Source organism: Notolepis coatsorum (assembly GCF_963971535.1).
Source record: "Notolepis coatsorum genome assembly, chromosome: 11".
Taxonomy (NCBI): Eukaryota; Metazoa; Chordata; class Actinopteri; order Aulopiformes; family Paralepididae; genus Notolepis; species Notolepis coatsorum.
This window is the reverse complement of record NC_140175.1, coordinates 87,359,119-87,381,421: the sequence shown is the minus strand read 5'-3', so window position 1 is coordinate 87,381,421 and position 22,303 is coordinate 87,359,119. Positions and strand designations below refer to the sequence as shown.

The window sequence follows — 22,303 nt, the reverse complement described above, 5'->3', positions numbered from 1 at the left end:
TCTAGATTAGGGGAGAACTTTCTTTTAACTGTAGAGTTGCATAATTTAAAGGGGACATTATTATGTCCAAACGGTAAGGAGTACATGTGTAATTTCCCCCCCCCCCCCCCCCCCCTGCTCCTAAATAACATTTCAGACTAAAGCGAAATCCATACAGAGACAAACCCAGTTACCATAATATGTCCCCTTTGAATTATCCTTAAAGGAGCAGTTCACCCAAAATTCTAAATAACATATTTTTCTTCTTACCCAGAGATGTCTGCCGTCACTCGGATACAATGGAGGTGACTGGCACTCGGTTTGTGGCACTCTAAGCGTGCACAAAAAAACAACACTAAAAACCCTCAAAAGACTCTTCCAGAAATCACGATTTATTCAAAATAATCCACAGACCTTGTTCTGAGAACTATTTCCTACTAAAAATACATCCCATAATAATGAATTTATTTTATATTGGGTGAACTTTGATATTCAGAAAGTCTGCATTCATAGAATCACATGCAGATTGGAGTGAAATAATGTGTATAGCCGCCCGGCTCGTATTGCCATCTCTGCATTGTGTTAAAGTTCGACCCCTGTTAAGGGATTGCCCCGAGTGAGTCTCGAACTCGGGTCTCGCGCACCGCGAGCCACATCACAGACCACGAGGTGAATTCACCTTTTGGTAACGTGTCTGCATGCCTTTTATGGGTGGATGAGTTTACTTGCAGTACCGCTACGTGCCACAGTCACTTCACAACACTTGAAGTCCATCATGACTGTGGATATACTCACGGTCCTCCGTTACACCTGCTTTGCCATCATACAGTATAGATCCTTTCAAAGGCTATGTTCATAGCCTTAGCGCTCAATTCTGATTTATTGCTCAGATCAGATTTTTTTGTTTGGCGTTTCACATCATTTTTTAAATGTGGCAAATATCAGATTCCAGTGTGAACTGGTCACGCTCCTGAACGGATCTGCATGCGCAAAACAATAACGGAGATGGACATAAACATGGAGGACACAGTTTATGGTTTAATTCATAAGTTGATGTGCAGTGGAGGCTAATTCATGAGCAGATGTTAATGGGGGTGAGGAGGAGGTGAGAGACATTTCTTCTTTCAATATGCTTTCAAACTACATGAAGTCTGACATGACTGAGGTCACATTGCAAAAAAAATCAGACCTGCATCTGATTTAGAACCACATGTGAAATAGTCCCAAATCAGAATTTAAAATATCAGATTTCACGTGATTTGTCCTATTCACACTGAAGAAAACAGATCTGAGTCACATATGAGCAAAGAAAATCTTATTCTGGCCACTTTTGCCTGCAGTGTGAATGTAGCCAAAGTAACAACAAAATAAAAATAAAAAAAATGCATTTTCTATCTTAAAATGAATGTAACTACTTCAGTAAACGTCTAGAAATACCAATACCAATCAATGAAATTAAACAATATCATGTTATTGTATATATTAGGCTACATCAGGATCAGTGGGCAATATATATTTGTAATTAAAGTTGTCCTAGCTTGAGTCATCTTCAGTATCCCAAAACAGACACCAAGGCAGTCCGTAAATTTCAAATAGAAAGTTGTAGTTGAAATCTAGTAATCCATGCAAGAAAATAATTTTTTCAGCAAGATTTTGTATTTAAAATGATCTCTTTGGCGAAACAAGACGAGGCTTTCATTTTGGGCGGAATCAAGGATTTGTTTAGAATTGCTCCCCTAGTGGTCAGAAAATCATTATTGCAGCTTATTTTTTTGCTTTATACAATCTTTCTCCCATCTCCCAATTTAGTCATTAAGCCAATTCCCCCTGGTTGTTGCACTGCCCTACTGTCGGTCTGGGGAGGGTGTAGACTACCACACGCCTCCTCCGATACATGTGGAGTCGCCAGCCGCTTCTTTTCACCTGACAGTGCGGAGTGTCACGCTATCTCCCCCAGATCCCCTCCCTGCCAAACAGGCTCCCCGACCAACCAGTAGGAGTCGCTAGTGCAACAACCAAGACTTATACTCCACCGGCTTCCCACCCTAGAACACTGCCAATATTGTGTTCGTAGGGACGTCTGACCAAGCCGGAGATACCGCTGCCAGGAATTGAACCCGGGCCTCTGCGGTGGTAGACGAGTGCTTAGACCTCTAGCCTACCCAGACGCCCCAGTTATTGCAGCTTTAAGCTAAGACAAACCAAGCTCACTGCCAGCCACCATTTTGGATTGTTGTCCTTTTCTAGCCCTTTCTCTACCTTCCTCCCCCTCCCTGCCTGGACTAACTGAGATTCCTCTGCCAAACAGTGGCCAAGTATGGGGGGCACCTAAGGACCCTATCCTCCGTGACAATCTGCACACAGAACAGTGGTCCCGTCTGCCCCGTGTTGAGCTGTTGTGTGACGTCGTAGAGGAGGCCACAGTCCCGGGCGAGCGTGGACGGACCGTGGTGCCGGTGGAGTGAAGTTCCAGCCACTCGAAGCTCCAGCTGCTGCTGCTGCTGCTGTCCGGCCACGGGCTCGTCTGCCGGCATCACCACGTACGCGTTCTTCAAACTCTCCCCGGGGACGCACTGCAGATGCATAGACCAACAGTATCTGCCACGGTCCCCTGTGGACCAAAGCCATTTAGGTTAGATTAGATTAGATTCAAATGTATCGTCATCGTACAGCACAAGTACAGTATACAGCGAAAACAAAGTGGGCCTCTAACCAGAGTGCAAGGTAACGTGCACAACAAAAAGTAAAGTGCATAACAATATACAGGACAGGGGTGTAATATACAGTGTAAAAAGTGATTAAATGGAATACAATTAAATAAAAACAAAGCTATATTGAGTAAATATGTAAATCTGATGTACAGTATTAGTACAGTGATACAAGTATTAATATACTATGGTAGAGGCCATATATCTTTGGGATATATACAGATATAGATATTATTGTAGCCAATTCGTTGTGTGCTATAGGTTGTGTGTGTGCTCTCAAGTGGCGTTGCTTCAATTGATCATTTTGATGTGTGACATGGAAAGGCAACTGTTCCAAGCTGAATCCAATACCGACAAGCCTGAATGAAAGCAGAATGACGGTATAGGACTCATTCAGAATTGTTACAAGCAAAGTGGAAAAGATTGTCCTTCTAACAAAAAGGATACAGGTAGATCCTGCTAAATAAAGCCTTCATCAGCTCTGCTCATTCACTATCACAATGAGTGACGTGGACTGGAAAGTAATGCGATGTCAATCAAAGTGAAGAGGAGGAGGGGCTTGCTGTGACAAATTAAACTAATGATGATATTCAGCCAAGTGACAGTGCTTCTAAATGTGGGTGGTAGAACAGCATGCCATGATAGAGCAGAGGCTGAAAGGGCTGCTCTCCTTATTCAGGAAGCCAGGGGCTCAGGAGGAGCAAATCAGACATAATTTCAGAGGTTCCAGAGCTCATTCAGATGGAATGAATTCAAATCTGCAAAGTTGAAAATGCAAATCAACTCTCAGACCCTCTGCTAAAGAATTATGTTCCACATCAAACCAGCAACGCAATCATCCACCAATAGGAGGCAGCAAAGCTGCAATGCCAGTGGGGACACACGGAGGAGATAAAACTGGGAACGAGGTTAGGGACACAAGGATTCAAACTACTATCATTTCAATCCTCTACCAATAGGAGGCACCAAAGCTTCATTGCCCAAAGGAAACATTTCACAAGGGGTTCGACCAAAGGCTCATGCTCTGAATCCCAAACCAAGCATGCCTCAAGGACCTCAGCAAACCGTCCACACGTCAGCCGCATCGGCGTATTTAGACCACTATCACTAGGGCACGTGCCCTACTGATGATCATCTGTGCCCCACAACTTTTTTTTTTTTTTTTTTTACAAATGTTTTTTATTTTCCCTTTTTTAACATGATCAAATGATCATTTAACATGATCAAATAATTATTATAATATTTTTTACTTCGCTTTGAAATATTATAGTGAAATATTTTGCACTGCATTTCTCTTGTTGAAATCCTCCAACAGGCTCTTTTTTGTAAGTTGACTGGTTTGCACACCAATAATACAGTGCAATAATAGAATAGTAGAATAGATAGTAAAATTATGCAATAGAATGGCCAGAGTAAAATAGTGCTACAGTACAATCAACAGCGGGGTGTATTAGAAGGCTATGGTGAAGAGGTACGTTTTTAGCTTATTTCTGAAAATATTAAGAGATCTAGCTTCCCTAATGTCCATAGGTAGTGTGTTCCATAACTTTGGTGCATAGTTAGCAAAGGCTGCATCCCTGATTTTCTTTAGACTGTGGCTTGGAACCTTCAATAGACCAGTAGTAGATGATCACAATGTTTATACTTTGTATATAAGGAGGAGGACCTTGAAATCAATTCTAAATGTTACCAGAAGCCAGTGTAGGTTACTTACTTGTAACTTCGGGTTTGATCCAAGGAGTAAGTTGCCCCATATTGCTCTGTAACATTTCTCTTTTTGTTATAGGACCGACTAGTAGGATTTCAGTTTTGCCCTCATTTAATTTTAGGAAGTTGTTCGTCATCCATTTGTTTATTGCTAAGAGACAGGCGGAAATGGAGTTTATAGCTGTGTGATCATTTGGTTCAGCGGAGATGTACAATTGTGTGTCATCTGCGTAACTATGGAAACATACATTGTGCTTTCTAATGATGTCTCCTCAATGTTCAATGTTCAATGCAATGTTCAATGCAAGTAAAGCACTTTAAACTTTAAGTATGACTAAATGCTTTCTTGACTATATATATAGTAACTGTTCCAAAATGCATAGATTTCTATGTATTTTAGGGGTTTGGGTGGCTAGCTCTTTTTAATATAAATGTCAGATTGTTTTATTTATTTCATAGATTTCTATGCATTTCAGGAGTTTGGGGGGCTGGCTCCCCAAAATAATTAAATAACATAACCCTAAAACCGAAATAAAGTTAAAAAAAAATAGTTACAAAATCCATCCATTTTCGCCCACAAACCGGCCAAAACCGGCCAAATTTTTTTCTTCATAGATTTTGGTGCCCTTCTGTGCCCTACTGAAGTGCTGGGTCTAGATACGCCCCTGCGTCAGCGTGCTGCCTTAACACAAACCAATATTGACCAAAGCAATCTTCTCCATCATGGAAAGGCAAAATGACATAACAGTTCTACTAGTGCAACAGTAAACCTCACTCTCACTACCCACAAGGGATATACCAACTTTTGATGGAGACCCGTCCCTGAGTACAAAGCATTCATCAGGGCATTTGAGCATGGAGTGTAGGGAGAGGCTGCTAGCAACGTAGACCCCAAACGACAACCCATGAACCCAGGGAGCTGGATAAGAGCTGTCACCACATGGCGCCTGATAGATAAGATAAGATCATTCTTTGTCTGTTGATACAGAAATTAGTTTGCATGCGTTATAAAAAGAAAAACACATGTTACAGCATTGACAGACATACAGACAAGACATCAGAGAGACAATGTAATTAACCCCTTTCTCAAGTTCAAGTTCAACTTTAACATGAGAAAGCACTCACTCATGCTGCACACGCCCACACTTATGGACACAAAGAAAGGTCACTTTAAAAATAGTATAGTAACAGTGTATTGCACTACCTAGGGACCTAGCATGTCCTTCATGCTCTGTAAATAACTATGTACAAATACCGTGATGTCCCACTATGTTACCTGTTTATTGCACAATGTTGTCTATTGGATTCTATTATATGTTGTACTACTGTATTGCACATCGTTGCGGGCAAGACCACCCGCATTTCATTGTATACTTGTATGCCGTGACAAATAAAACTCTTGACTTGACTTGAACTTTGTTTTATTTGTCACACATAAGGTACATTACAGTGAAATCCTTCCCTCCCAACCAACTTTATTAATTTGATGTGGCATAGTCCCATAAGTCCAAGGTTATTTCGTATAGCACAGCCCTTTTATAATACACTATCCCGTGTAGGTTGCAACCACATTTCTATCCTATAGGCTTATTGAATGTGGCACAAATTCGTTTTTGAATCTTTTCAGTTTCCACTTGGGGAATCTGAAGTGCCTATGTGAGGGTAGCAGCTCTTATTCTGTGTGTATTACATGTGAGAGATCTTCTATGATTTTATGGGCCATTCTCAACATATTTGTAGTGTATCTTGTCTAGCAAAAATCCTGGAATCACTGGTAAACGATCAACTCAAAGCTTTTCTATCAGATGACTGTGTATTAAACTCACATCAATCCGGTTTTAGAAGAAAATATAGCACTATCACAGCCACAACTCTATAGTCTCAATTATATAGTATCCAACCTTGACAAACCCTGTCAAAATCATTTGACACAGTTGATCACTCTCTTCTACTGCATAGGTTAATAAATGTTGGTCTTGACACATTTGCCTGCAAATGGATTAAGAGTTATCTCTCTGTCTGAGAGACTTCAGTGTGTGAAAACGGCAAATGTCCAATGCGAGTGCTTGCCCATTACAGAAGGCGCACCGCAGGGTTCAATCCTGGGGCCAGTCTTACTATTTATATTAATTATATTGTCCCTTTGTTGAGAGGTTGTCAGGCTCATCTCTCTGCTGATGACACCATTGTCTATTGTTTTATTACATGGCGTTTTCACATTCGCCGAAATGCTTGCTTGTGATTGGTCAATAGCGCGCGTCAGAGGTCCGTTATCACACAATAACGGACCTCTGTGGGACAATAATGACCGCTGTGCGCAGCTGTTCGCAATCAAGCCCCACTGACACACTGCCTCAGTGCAGCTCAGCATATGCACAGCTGCACTCAGTCATGCAATCAGACCAGAGACCACAGACCTGCCGGCTGCCGATAATAATAATCACTTTATTTGGGCTGACAGAGCCACAGAACAACTGCGTCTGCAATTGATCTAGTCTTGTCGATGAATTAGGTATATTGTTAGTAAGTTAGCCATGTAATAAGCGGGATAATGTATAGCTATACTCGATCATTGTCGCAAAATAATTGACCTTCACTGACGTTTAAAACACCTCGGCGCTGCGCCTCGGTATTTTAAACTCCGTGTCGGTCAACTATTTTGCGACAATGACCTCGTAGTCGTAGCTATACATTATCCCTTACGTAGACTCTCCAAAACTAGCCACTGAAAATGTACAACTCTCTTTTAATATTTTGAAGGATGCACTTATTAATCTTAAACAGACACATTTATTATGCTAATAAAACAAAGTTCATGCTGTTCTCTAGAGCCAAAGGTACTGTTTGAGATGATTTGCATATATCCACTCTAAATGGATTTGATACCGAGTGAGTTAAATAATATAAATATCTTGGCATCTGGCTTGATGAGAAATTTACATTGAAATGCCATGATGTAGATAATCTTGCAAGTAAACTGCGTCAGAAGGTTGGCTTTTTGTACAGAAAAAAAACGTTTTCCTATGTGTAGCAGAGGGAAGGTCGGCTGGATGGACACCTGTTCCTGACCATGGGGGACATTAGTTACATGTCGGAGATGAACATGCCATCCAACATGCATGCTGTAATCTTGAAGTTGCCCTACAAAATGAGGGGGGGGAATGGAGAAACACTGCTTATGAGATACAGGAGAGGCACCGTCAAGCAGGTTTCAGTGATATTGTCGATTAAATTGAGAGACAAGTGCCTCTAATCCACTCTTTGGAAACATTCAAGACACATCTACTGCAGCGACAAAACACACAAGTGGAAACAGAGTCTCATCACAGGTTCGTGCCAAAGAAAAAGGAAGCAGTTTCACTACCTCTGCAGCTGTTAACTGTGGAACCTCATACCTGATAAGTTAACAACGTTGTCATGTCTGCTGTGTGAAGAGGGTCACAGATTGGAGTTGTGCCCCAAAATGGAGAAGAAGTTGCATTGTGAGAAAATTGACTTTCAAAAAGAGAGGCATTTGTTTTGGGTGTTTATCTGTTGGACACATGAGCAAAGACTGTCAACTGTCTTGCAAGTTGTGTAACCTGAAATATCCCAGTATCCTGAAATATCCATTCAAAGGAGAAAGAAACCAAACCAGCAGACACACGGCAAGAAAAATCAGAAGCCAAATCAGAAGCCGTCGCCTTGGTAAAAGACCTGACCGCTGTATGCCAACTGGGATGATCTCTGTCGATGAAATGAATCAGCAACAGGTCGGTGTTGCAATCTGTTGATGTGGAAAAAAAGAGCAGAGGAAGTGAAATAATTGGATTTGGAGAGATATTTTTTAAAACTTATTTCAAGACATCTTGCCAAGCCACATTTGCTTACTGCACTGGCAGATTATTTTACTTGTTCCAAGCACATATTTGCTTAAAACTATGTTTTATTTCTTATTTTTGTCAGAAATTCTTTTTCAGTGTGGCGTTCTCTCCTGATTGGATAAAGTGGGAACGGGATACCAGACATATTCTGTTTGCTTCAGAGCTGAGGGACTGGGAGACCCGTGTTACTGACCCAACACTCTATGTCAGTGATGGCTGTCGGAAAGTAGAGCCATTATCTTAACATTTATTTGAGCAATAAATAATACCGCCTTTAATGTTGCAAAAAGTTGGGACGATCACATTCCCCAAAACGACCAGCTGCAGTGCAGTGGGTGGGCTGACAATAAGACTCAGCACATCCAGCGTGCCGAGATGCAGAGCCCACACACAAGGACATGTGCGGTCTGTTAAAATCCAGACCAAGTGCAACGGACCGGAGTCACCGGTTTCAAAGATCTGTCTTCTGCAAGAAGCTGAATAGAGACGGTTGCAAAAGCCAACCCTACAGGAGGGATTCTTCTGATCTCATATGGACTCCATAAACGTCATATTTATGTTGAATAACGTCCTGATGAATTGAAAATGGGGGACCCTGATGTAAACAAGACGAAAGTCTTTCTCTGGTCTGCATCCCCTTAACAATTGTGTGTATTGAGCTGTACTGTATTGTACCCATTCTGCAATCTGTTAATAAAGTTTTCAATCAATTCAATCAACCAATCAATCAATAAATGTTCATATGAACATAAACGGACACATACACGTACATAATTGACTTAAAACACACATAATGGAATATGGATTATGGAATATATATAACAACGGTTCCCTGTGGACCAAAGCCATTTAGATTGGTGTATTGCACAAGTACAGTACAACAAAACAAACTTGGCATCTAACCAGAGTGCATAACAATATACAGGACAGGGGTGTAATATAAAGTGTATATACAGTAATATGCAGTGTAACAAGTGATTAAATGAAATATATGAAACAAAGCTACTGAGTAAATATGTTAATCTGATGTATGTACAGTACACAGTGATACAAGTATAAATATACTATGATAGAAGCCATACTGGCTAGCGGTATAACTAATAGGAGCAGCTCTGGGATATATACAGATATAGATATTGTTGTAGCCAATGCGTTTGTGTGTGTGTGTGCGTGTGCGTGTGTGTAGTGTGTGTGTGTGTGATGTTAATGTTGTTACTCTACCTGTACACTAGTGGGCGTAGGCAGGTAATCACAGTAGTAGTCACATACAAAAGGGGATCACAGGTGTATGGAATCTGGGACTTTCATTTTGGCAAGCCAGTTTTTCAACCGTGCGTGTGCTTGTGCTGTTTGGTCACGAAGTGTTAGTATTTTTCAAGTTTCTTTTTCTCTATATGAGCTTGTCCACATTTATTATTCCCCCCTCCCAGTCTTTTGTAGTGTTTTTAACAAATAAAATTGTGAAAAGTATTATGTCATGGCAGCCCTCAGTTTTTGTACCACCACCCGTTGGAAATGCCTTCCAAGTTCTCTTTGTTGATAGATTACCACTACAGCTATAGTATACAGTGTGTATAGTGCATAGAGTGTGTATGTACATGTATGTAAACAGGAATTAATATATGCAGATATATTCATGCCGATATAGATATATACAGTATATATGATATATACAGTGTTAATGTACATGGCTATCATACAGAGTTACATGGGTAGACTATAGTATGAGGTAGGTCGTTTTATTATGATTACAGAGTAAGGCAGTTGCAGACAGTGAATGCAGTAGATTGAGTAGGTTGAGTATAGGCAGCAAGAGTTCAGAGTTCAGACGGTATGGGCAGCAGAGCCTAGAGTGTAGGCATTAGTATACATTAGTATAGACAAATACAGGTGCCATATGAAATGGAAACGTTCACATCTATATCCCGCAACTCACTTTAGGCTGAGAAATGCAATGACTTCACTGACTGGATGTATACTTATGATTCTCAAAGAGCACCTATGGGAGGCTGCAATTCGAAACTGGCCCCCGTAAATGTCCAAAGACCCCCTCCCACCCACCCACCCCCTCCTAATGTACAGTTTCCTCCCCCTCGTATGTATATATTTTATGTTAGGATCTTGGTTTAACAGTACTGTATATTTGCATATCTTGTATGTCACAAATGTAACAATACTGTATACCTGTATGTCATGTTGTATGTCAGAAATGTCATGATATATATCTGTATGTTGCATATGTCATTATTAATGTCATTATGAATTGAAAATGGGGGACCCTGATGTAAACAAGACGAAAGTCTTTCTCTGGTCTGCATCCCCTTAACAATTGTGTGTATTGAGCCGTACTGTATTGTACCCATTCTACAATCTGTTAATAAAGTTTTCAATCAATCAATCAATCAATCAATCAATTCTCACAGAAAGAAAACGTGTTGCAGTTTGCACAAGATAGTAGGAACTAGAAATGTGTTATCAGTGTGAGAAAGTATCCTGTATCCTGGAGATATTTGATACCCTTGGCACTCCTGTAGTATTGACAATGTTGAATGTATTATCACCTTGTTTGGAATCTTTCAGGCGCGTTGTCAGAGTTTCTTGGAGCTGCAGCTTTTTGGCGTAGACCAGGGCGGTGCACTCCATTAGACATCCGGACGGCAGGGTCAGTACGCTGGGGATCTCTCTCAGTAGACTCTCCTTGTCTGTGCAGTCAAACGCCCCCACACCGAGGAGAAGGGTGGACAATATGCCACAGAATGCCCAGACAAAGAAGTATCTATGCATTCTGCCCATTGCCGACGCTGAAATGAGAGCAGGAGCCATGGTCTTTGCCTCCAGTCTTGCTTGTCTTCTTGTGCCGAGTAATCTCAATCAAAGACTAATGTCTTAGTTACATGATTCAAGGATCTCAAGTGAATTTACTTCCAAAAGACGTCAAGCAAAAGAGGATGTTGGATGTTTTGAGGAAAAAAAGCATGCACAGCAGGCTGAGATTGTGGAGCTTTCTCTGAACTGCGCAACGACTCGTGTGCTGCTCTCTTCCTGAGTGACGCCAGCATGTGGACTGTGCCAACATTTCTCCCACTGCACTCTTGCCCCCTTAGGACTCAGGCTGTTACTGTCAGACTGATTATAAAACATGTTTCATTTGACATACGACACGTCTGGCACAACAGACACCTCTGAAATCACTGTGGAAGGTGAAAGGTCACCACTAGTCTGGATCGGCACCATGAAACTGTGGGTATAATCATGCCATTGGCTGACTATTTTAGTTGGGATTCTCCTCCCCTTCCGCTATCTGGGACACTTTTTTGCAAGGAGCGCCGTCGCTTCATCCGGGGCTCAGCTGAGGGAACTAGAAGAGTAGGAAGGGTCGTCATTGCGCACCTTTGCGCGTGACCCCGCACATTGGTGCCAAGTGTGGACACGTTCAGTTTGGCCGACGTTTAGTTGACTGGTATCAGCCGTCTCCTCGTTTATGACCTGTCGTTTAAACAGGTTATTACCTTTAATGTCAAAATCCTCAACTATTTGTTGCATTGTTAGCTAGCTAATGTTTTGTACATCGGTTGCTGTATATTTCCTAGAACGCTGGTATTCTGACATGATGACCCTTCTTTTATAGTTTCCTTGGGTTTAGCGCCGCCCAGGAAGATTGTGATTTGTTTAAAGAAATACAAACAAGCCAGTATTTGGGGTTCAGCCTAACCTTGTTCCCAGCTTTATCTCCTCCGTTCAGGTTCAAGGTTCAGCCAGACCTTTCTCCGGCACACTGTGTGGGAGAGAGGTCTGGCTACACAAGACTAGGTCACCACTATTCATTGTTAATAAAAAAAGAAAAATCACATGTTTGTCCTAATTCTTTTTTAAATAAAGCTTGCTGTGAAAATAATTGACACTGTCTGTATGAGAAAACATATCTACTTTTGACAACAACAAATTCATTTTGGTGACCTTTATTCAAAAAGCATGTAATCATCGATTCGATACAAAGAATCAAAACGGTGTCATGGAGCACAATAAAACACAAAATTTTTAATTGAAATGGTGCATTCGTGAAAAAATAATATAAGGCTTACTATATATTGTAATATATCATTGTGATAGATAGCATTATGGAAAAAACATGAAAAATATTAACTTTGAGGTAACTTAAAATTTGTACAAGAAATAGTGCCTCGATTCTTAGTCATAACATAAAATGGATACATATACAACATATGGAAAACACACAACACAAGCATGAAACCGGAGAGGTGTCTGTTCAAACCCCATAGCCTACCCTAGTTCTAGTTTAGGAGGTTTGAAAACTGATGGACAAGAATATGGTCAAAGGATAAAATAACAACTCTCTTGTTACAAATGTAACACAAGCATACACTGTTTCAGCTCAAATTAAATGGCTATCTTGTCTTTGATTAGTTTGTACTTTACTCAGTAGAACAAAAGTTTTTCTTTGTTTATAGTTTTTCTGTGTGTTTTTTTCTTTTGTGGGGTAAAGACTGAAACACGTTTGCTTCTCCTTTGTCTACCAGTCCAAACATGAGAAATGGGGAATGAGACAATCTGGGCCACTGCCAATAATAACAGACTGTGGAAAAGCACACCAAAGACGTCCTCTCTCAGAGACAAAGCAACATGTGCCAGGGGAATGTATTCAGTGTTTTGGAAGAACGGGGAACAACATACAGCATTACTCTCATTGGGGGGTGGAAAAACTTAAAGCTGAACCATGTAGTTTTATGATGTGTTTCTATCGACACAAATCCGACACCTTATACTGTATATTCAATACTTTTATTATTATTACTTCATTTTATTATTGGTGCATTGCATTGCCAAAAATAAAAATTTGACTCAAAGGGATAGATCTGGTTTTTGGAGGCGTGGCCCTATTTCCTACTTCCCAATGATTTTGTTGATCAAAGTCCTTTCTTGGCACTAAGTCCAGCTAGTCAGCCCCACAAACTAATGCAAATGCATTGAGGCCAATTGATTGATTGAATTGATTGAAAATGTTATTAACAGATTGCAGAATGGGTGCAATACAGTACGGCTCAATACACACAATTGTTAAGGGGATGCAAGCTCCTGTCTGCACAAGATGACTGAAGCTGACTGAAATCTATATGGTGTGCTCTGTGGAGTAAATTTCAGTTTACAAGTCAGCTTGTCCACACAGGAGTTGTTGACCCCATTGACTTTGCATTAGTATGTGGCTAACTAGCCGGAGCTAGTATGAGGAACAGCATGCATTGTGCTGAGAGAGGATTCTACCAATCGACAACGTCATTGGTAAGCTGGAAATGTGACTCTATCTCAGGGGCACTATGTCGTTTTGTGAGGTTCAGAGAAGTGAATAATTTCTAAGGTATATTTTCATAACTGAATAAACAAACTGTCCTCCATTTTATCCCTGGAAGTGGAACACTGTTTCAAGCTAGAAAGCTTCCTGAAAAGTTACTATTTCATTGCTGTCTTTACAAAGGCAGGGCCTGCAATTATGTTAACAAACATATACTAGGCTTAAGTTTGGTTCACAGTGCAAACAAATAATTTTGTTTTCATTTATGATAACATAAGATAGAATAATTCTAAGAATTAGAGTAAATGTCTTTTGCAGATTCTGCAAACAAACCCCCCTCCTTCGAAACTGCACAATGCACCTTTAACATGTGCAATGTAGCTCAATTACATAGATTTTTATGTGTCCAGGGAGATTTTTCTTTGGACGGGCACACAGTTCACATTTCTTCAGGGAACATTCAGTAGCTCTGTGTGGCTGTTTTGCTGCCTTGCCAATTGCAACTGAAGCCTTGCAGAATTGTGAAATATGGTTGTCTAAAATAGCCCAGGGCACTAGACTAACAGCATTTATCTATACAAGTTCATCTCAGTTCTTGGAACTGGATAAATATTTCCTTTTTAATTGGCCATAACTTGAAAACTTTGGAAGGATTGTCAAATTTGCTGAGTTTCTTATCTATCAATAAAAAAATCGAATTCCCAGTTAGATCATCTCAAAACCGGTCCCACATCATGCTTATTTCTCTGGAGGAATACAAGTGAGAGTCGCAAACAATACAGGAATGTTGAGGCAATGAGCTACAGTTACAACATTGCTGCACGCCATGCCAACTACTTCTCCATGCTTACTTGATGTGTCTAATTAGCCAGTGAGGTAGGGGGCGCTCTCTGTGAGAGGGTGAGGCGATGCAGGAAACGGTGGGGGCTGACGTCCTAGACGTCTCCGTCGGGCAGCGAGACGTCACCTAGCACACAGCCACATGTGCGAGTCAGCTGCACGGAGGAGATGACCACGGCGCTGAGGTCATCCATGTATACAAACGGCAGCATGGCCTGGGAGGTGGACTGGCAGCATGGCATCTGGATCCGTTTAAAGAAAACCAGTTTAGATTGGCACCATTTCATTAGATTCATTAGACGACTAATGTTTTTTTGTTAGCAAATGTAAATATATCAAATGGAAATATTGTGTCCAACATGTATTCATTTGTATACATCCACATTAATGAATGTAAATGAGCTTGATTTATTAAATTCAATTAATATAGCCTAAGTCAACCTATTGAGAGGGCATTGGGTTTCTTGTATAGTTTACCCTAATACCTTGCTTTCTAAGAAACTCTGTTTCTGGAACAGAGCTGGAACATCCTATTTCCAGTGACTCATAGACAAAGCAAAGATATCTCTTCTGCCAGTAAAGCTGGGCTCTCAGTGGAGTGAATGTCTTAAAGATACAGTACAATGTTCAGTCATACATTGCTTATTGTGGACTGTTATGAGTATAATCTTTTGTCCTTCTGTTCACTAGAGACTATACACCAAATGGTGCCTGAGATAACGTTTGGGGATTGACTGATGGGCCCATTAGAGCAGCTAGATGTGACTGATTGACCAATCAGAGTAACCTGTGTGTATTATGCAATATATGAGAGGAAGCAGATTGGATATATGCAATGGCTTGATTTTGTTGATATCCAGGTGATTACCTGGTGGCTTCTTCACTGGCTTGAACTTCAAGTCATCTATAAAACCATACAGGTAAAACACCTCTCTACCTCTCCTCCCTTCTGCACATCTCCACTTCTGATTACAACCTAAGGTCGAGCAACTTCATCAAACTCACCATCCCCAAAGCCAGCACGCCTTCCGATTTGCTGCTGCATCTGACTGGAACACCTTACAAAACACCCTTAAACTCACTGCCCCCACATCGCTCACTACTTTTAAACAAAATCTGCAACAGATCATAACACACTGCACCTGCTGACTGCCTCCCAATCGCACGCATAGCCCTCAGACTCTTATCTCCTCCCCCTAAGCCCCCTCACCGACCTCCCTCCATCTCCCCCTTTCTTCTCTCTCTCTCCCTCTGGTTCTCACTCTCCCTTTCTCTTTTTCCCTCTCTCTTTCCTTCTCTCTCCCTTATGTATTGTAATTTTACTTGTATGCATATACATAACCATGTTTTTGTTACAGCCTCCCACCCCCTTCCCTCAAAAGGCCTCTGCTTTTTGGTCAGGCTGCTTTTGTATATAAGAATTTATTCTTACTTGCTTGCCTGGGCAAATAAAGGTTAAATTAAATTTAAGGTCTTTCTTTAGTCATAACAACAAAAGTTCTAACATTTTGGTTAATTTTACATCAACATACTGTATGTACATCAACGTACATAATGTTCTTCTGTTAAGAAATGCAACATGATTTTCATTGTACTGTATCTTTAACATTGACCAGAATCCATTTGTGCTGCCAATTTCTATGCACGTGTGCAGCCACCGTTTCTACCATTTTCAAGTGGGTCGGGATCACGTTTGTTTATCCTACCTGTGCGTCGGTGTCCTGGGCATTGGGCGCGTCTGGCAGGCAGCGCGAGGTCAAGTCACATGCTGCACACTGGACATAGGTGAAGTTCTCAGGATAGATAACCCAGTTGTCCCAACCAAGATCTGTCAAATAAAGGATATAACATGGATTACTATGTAATAAGAAGAACAGATATCCAGATACACACACACACACACACACACACACACACACACACACACACACACACACACACACACACACACACACACACACACACACACACACACACACACACACACACACACACACACACACACACACACACACACACACACACGAGCACACTTGCATTTATTACATTCTCAAACTGATGTAATAATTATGACTGATAATGTAATACTATGTTTATTCTCAATCCAGAGCTCTATTTTGTGTTTTATCATCTGTTAACATCAATATACCTCAAACCCTTCATGACTTATAGCCAGTTAGTCAACAAATGTGTTCCATAATGTACCAGTGTTATTTACAGTTTAATCTAGTCCCCCCCCCTCCTAACACACACAGAGAGAGAGAGAGAGAGAGAGAGAGAGAGAGAGAGAGAGAGAGAGAGAGAGAGAGAGAGAGCGAGAGAGAGAGAGAGAGAGAGAGAGAGAGAGAGCGAGAGCGAGAGAGAGAGAGAGAGAGAGAGAGAGAGAGAGAGAGAGAGAGAGAGAGAGAGAGAGAGAGAGAGAGAGAGAGAGAGAGAGAGAGAGGTGTACCTTTCAAGAGGATCCGAGTGGCCATCTGACAGCACCTGGGGCCAGTATTGCTGTTACCAGCAGTTGTCCCAGAACGGACATCAGGAACTGGGAGGGCAGGACACAAAACATTCAGCACAAAAACAAAAAGGGTCTATTTTCAAGCCAAGTCAAGTTGCAATGTTCTATCAATTTACTTGTAACTAGTGGTAACTCCAGAGTCCATTTATGATGCTTTAAAGGAACACGCCAACTTTTTGGGAAATTCGCTTATTTGCCATCTACCCTGGAGTTAGACAAGCAGATACATACCCTTTTCTTCTCATTAGGCTTAGGGAACAGCCGCCCCGTTAGCCTCCCAACAGTCACAAAATACAACTCCAAAACATTCCTGTAAACCTCTTGTGACCTGTGTATTTACCACGTGGAGAAATAAAATTAAAATAATTAGACATTTTCGTTTTCTAAGCAGATATATACTCAGAATTTTTTTTTGCCAAACCACTGCTGCCTGGGCGCAGTGATTTCATCACCTCAAAAGCCTAGTTTAAAAAAACAAACAACAGTGGTTAGGCAAAAAAGAGTTCAGAGTATATATCTGCTTAGAAAACGAAAATGTCTAATTATTTGTTTTTATTTCTCCACGTGGTAAATACACAGGTCACAACAATGTTTACAGGAAAGTTTTGGAGTGTATTGGGGGTGACTGATGGGAACTAGGCTACACTGGCACACCTACTTCCAGTGAATGACGCTAAGCTAGGCTAACGGTGCGGCTGTTCCCTAAGCCTAATGCATGCACAGAGAAGAAAAGGGTATGTATCTGCTTGTCTAACTCCAGGGTAGATGGCAAATAAGCTAATTTCCCAAAAAGTTGGCGTGTTCCTTTAAGCATTTCTGACCAGCTCCATAAAACAGATTCCCATCTCACCTTTTAACTAATTTAATTCCTAATTACTTTCACAGGTTATACACGTCTTCACAGCATTTATGTGAACCTTTAAGCCACATTTAACTGAAATAACACCACTTGCTTTAAGAGAAATAACCACAACTGGTGTATTATTGTGAATATAGTAAAGTACATTTATTATTAACCGGGACTTATCAAAAAACTTGTTTCTGGTTGGTCTCTCTCTCTCTCTCTCTCTCTCTCTCTCTCTCTCTCTCTCCCTCTCTCTCTCTCTCTCTCTCTCTCTCTCTCTCTCTCTCTCTCTCTCTCTGATGGATAAGGGAACACAACAATTTTAGAAGGGATAGAATGAGAACAGTCAGAGAGAGGAAGAAAGACGGCCAGGTTGAACTTTACACCATGTTATGGCTGTGTGTGGATGTTATGGTTCTCATGGGGAGAGCTGATGTACTTGTCTTTGAAGTAAGGTGAGTGTGAGTGTGAGTGTGCGTGTGTGTGCGTGCGTGCGTGCGTGCGTGCGTGCGTGCGTGTGTGCGTGCGTGCGTGCGTGTGTGTGAGCGAGTGCCAATACCATCTGCTAGATGCTCTTAGTTGACATATGGTTATAGAATCATAGAATTTTCTATGACTGTCCAGATTTGACCAGAATCAACCGAGATAAATAAAACAGCTATCCTTTACTAGAAGATGGAATGATTTGTTCCATGGATGTCTTGAAGCCTTATAGCAATCAGATAAAACAAACCCGATAAAATAAACCAGACTGGTAATTTCAGCCCTTTAAAAAAAAAAATGTAATTACATTTTATTTACTGTGTGTGTGTGTGCATATGTGTTAGTGTATATTAAGCTGACACACCTGCACTGTCCTGGGTCCTGGAGGTGATGGCGTTGAAGGTGCTCTTCCATTGCTCTCTGATGGTGGTCAGACCACCAGAGGGCAGCTGGGGTTCAGTCTGCAGGTTGAGAGCCCCGAGAAGAGCCTTCCGGACGGCCTGCAACAGCTCCCCCTGGCATCTGCAAACACACGGCGTCAACCACAGGGTCAGAGCGTACCGAGCATTACTACCTCATAACGGAGAGTATTACATGATAGATAATTGCCTATCGCTGCTGTCGGGACAAAACCTCATAACTCCATTTTTTTTATTTTTTTTTTATTATGTAAATCAACTCCGTAGATCATCCTCCATATGTGTGTGTGGGTTTTACAAAGTTTAAACAATGGGAAAGCATTAAACCGATCATCTGTCTAAACCTCCTAACTCTATTCACCCTCAAATCTGTGTTAGTTTTTTTCATCTGCTGAAAAGTTGGGTTTTTGGAGTTATGAGGTTTTGTCCCGACAGCAGCGCTATGTTGATATTAGTTTTCTCACTCGACGCTGTGTGTCATTGTTGGCCAGAATCACCTCACAATGAACAACCACAGACCTGTAGGTTATTAAGCGTCCAGCTTGCCTTTTCTGCCAATCTCCATTGAATCTGATCCAGCTAAATCAAACACACATTCGGGACACTGGTCTTAAAACCAAAGGTGGATTGGGTTTAGATGGGGAAGAAATACTGGAAAAACAACACTTTTTTAGTTCAAAGTTCAAAGTAAAATGTCTTCATTAGATTCTTCCATTTCCCTAAACTGACCAAAGAATGATTCACGATTTACTTACATCCTTATCTGTCAACACTTGTCAACAGCGAAAGAACACAGGACATTTATCTATGGCGTGTGGACGCATTCTGCATACCGGACGTTTACCGAGACTTAGAATCCAGCGATGCAGGTGCGTATAGATTGTTGCGTCACACTATCACGCAGTCAAGAGAGACCATCGCTGTGTGCACATGATAATGAAGAGATATGCAAATTGTTCAATAACCACAGTTGTGCATCAATACCAGCTGTGAGGGTAAAATGAACAGACTAATGGATTAATTGACATCTCTCTCAACCCTCTTCAATGAACTGTGGAGCCGTTTAACAGACCCATGGCTTTTTCCCATGTGGCCAGCTTGGAGAAGTCTAGTCTTGAGGAATGATTGATGGTGCTGTGAGTGGAACAGCATGTTACGGTAGTGATGGCCATTACTCTTATAATACTGCAGGTCATCGTGAGCTTGTATCACTGCCAGGACCTAATATCTAGGAGCGCGCTTTTGGCCACAGCAAGCATACATCAACCTGAACCTTGTGACGGGTTACACGATATCATAATATTTATAACATGCACGATTATACTGCTAGCCTTTGGCTGTTTTTTTTTTTAAACTGGATGACCCCTGCAGCCAGACTGGATATCACAGAATTCCTTCTAGATCACCTGCTAAAATTCAACAGTTTTCATAGACGAGGAAAGATTACTCCGGGTTAACCCTATGCAAGTTGCATGTGGCAAAACTCTGAGGTTGAAAGTCCAGTGGTAACCTGCTCTTTGACCACGGAGCCCTTTGGCCCTTTGGCTGGGGTTAGGATGTGACAACTAACCTGCTGTTCCTGGGACCAGGAGAGCCGGGGGATGTGACGGATTCTCTCTCATCAGTCGAATGCAGGACGAACGCCGTCCCCAACGAACAGCTCAGGAGGACCGTCAGGACAAAGGTGGTAACGAACATGTTGGAAAACCACGAGCGTACTACTGTTTTGGTTCATTCGTTCTAGTTGGTGTAGTTGGTTCTGTCCTTCCAGTGTGTGTAGTTGGTTCTGCCTTTCTGGTTGGTGTGGTTTGGCGGAGGAGACAGAGATACCGGTGGACTGACAAGACAACGTGTGATCCAGTGTATTTTGTTGTAGTGGCCTGGGAACGGCCTGGGAACGGCCTGGGAACGCCCTGTTTAATCTCCTCAAACCCCAGGTTGTCCTTGAGATATTTAACATTGTTGTCTGCTAGCGTGTGTGAAATAGTTGAAGGAGGTCAAGCAAGATGATGAGAGAGAGAGAGGGGGGGAGAGAGAGAGAGGGGGGGGGAGAGAGAGAGAGAGAGAGAGAGAGAGAGAGAGAGAGAGAGAGAGAGAGAGAGAGAGAGAGAGAGAGAGAGGAACGCTGGGAGAGAGATGCCAAATACTCTTGCACCTGTGTGTGTGACCAGATTGTAGAAGGTCTGTTCTCCACCTCCCACACTGTGATTGGTGAGTCTGGCCACTCAGTAATGCCAGACCCCTATGCCTAACCCTTACCTTAAAGAGACCCTTACCTTAAAGAGACCCATATCCTTACCTTAAAGCATAGGTGTCAAACTCACGGCCCGCGGGCCAAATGCGGCCCGCCACGTCATTTGATGTGGCCCCCCAAGAGCCCTGGTAAAAAAAAAAAAAAAAAAAAAAAAAAAATTATTTTCTTTTTTTTAACATTAATCTTGGGTTAAAAAATAGCGGCGTTAAAATAATTGTGGGTTAATGCGTTAATAAAGCTTTGACAGCCTTAGTTATTACACATTCTTACACATACATGTGTGTTGAACATCTGAGGTATTGATGAAGTAACAAAGGAAAAAAGCCAAAAGCACTTACTCCTCAAACATTCTTTGACAATTTTACAGCCCAAAATACAAAAAAGATCCAGGCGGAATAGGTAACAAAGGGTTGAAGAAATATGGTCTGAACTGTCAGATGCAAGCTGGCTGTGTGACATAACCGAGCATCTCGCTCAATTGAATAAGAAGCTGTAGGGAGTAGGGACGCAAACAAGTCCCACCCAAAACTTGACCAATATAGTTGTGAACTGAGACAACCCTTATTTTGTTATTTTTGAGTACAGTTACAGTTGTGTGTTCATGCAGACACATAATAGCAATTTCATTACGAATAGAAAATGGGGGACCCTGATGTAAACAAGTCGAAAGTCTTTCTCTGGTCTGCATCCCCTTAACAATTGTGTGTATTGAGCTGTACTGTACTGTACCCATTCTGCAATCTGTTAATTAAAGTTAATTAAACTATCTTCCATTAGTTGGATGTATGGCCTCTGCAAGGTTGTGTGCAGCCATTTGTTTTTGTAACATCTGCTACATCTGTCCCACGCGTTATTTGCAGCTCACAGTTGTTAGTTCTGCCCCTCTTGACTGTGACAAAAAGGTTTTGAACAAACTTAATGTCATAGCTTGTATTTGATGATATTCTTCTTTGTTATTTACTTGAATGGTTTGATCATTGATTGATGGAGTAATATGGGGTTCTGATAAACTAAAATTATTTGTTAAAATAACATAAGCTAACATATATTTTTACATCTATGCAAATGAATATGCAATATGTATAACTTGAATAAGTAATAAATACAGAAACAACATGTTTAACAATATGTAAATGAGTAGCTACATTTATTTTACATTACATTAACATTTATACGGTCTTTGGCCCTTTGAGGGCAACCATAATGCTGATGTGGCCCTCTGTGAAAATGAGTTTGACACCCCTGCCTTAAAGAGATCCTTACCCTTACCTTAAAGATACCCATACCCTTACCTTAAAGAGATCCTTACCGAGACCCAGACCCCTATGCCTAACCCTTACCTTAAAGAGACCCTTACCTTAAAGAGATCCTTACCCTTACCTTAAAGAT

The 22,303-nt window shown here is 41.3% G+C and overlaps 2 protein-coding genes across 2 annotated transcripts; both read right to left on the bottom strand.

Annotated features, from left to right (window-relative positions):
- Positions 1–350: 350 nt before the first annotated feature.
- On the bottom strand, positions 351–11,405 carry LOC311236771 (uncharacterized protein). Its single transcript, XM_084324525.1, has 2 exons — positions 10,819–11,405; positions 351–2,590 (listed from the first exon to the last, which is right to left on the bottom strand). The coding sequence occupies exons 1-2, from the start codon at positions 11,078–11,080 to the stop codon at positions 2,262–2,264; spliced, it is 591 nt and encodes a 196-aa protein (XP_084180651.1). The 5' UTR covers positions 11,081–11,405; the 3' UTR covers positions 351–2,261.
- Positions 11,406–14,500: 3,095 nt separating this feature from the next.
- LOC311237179 (bone morphogenetic protein 5-like) lies at positions 14,501–20,380 on the bottom strand (the record flags this gene model as incomplete). The annotated part of the gene is made up of 5 exons (XM_084324988.1): positions 20,231–20,380; positions 18,606–18,763; positions 16,855–16,941; positions 16,112–16,233; positions 14,501–14,647 (listed from the first exon to the last, which is right to left on the bottom strand). The coding sequence occupies exons 1-5, from the start codon at positions 20,356–20,358 to the stop codon at positions 14,501–14,503; spliced, it is 642 nt and encodes a 213-aa protein (XP_084181114.1). The 5' UTR covers positions 20,359–20,380.
- Positions 20,381–22,303: the final 1,923 nt, after the last annotated feature.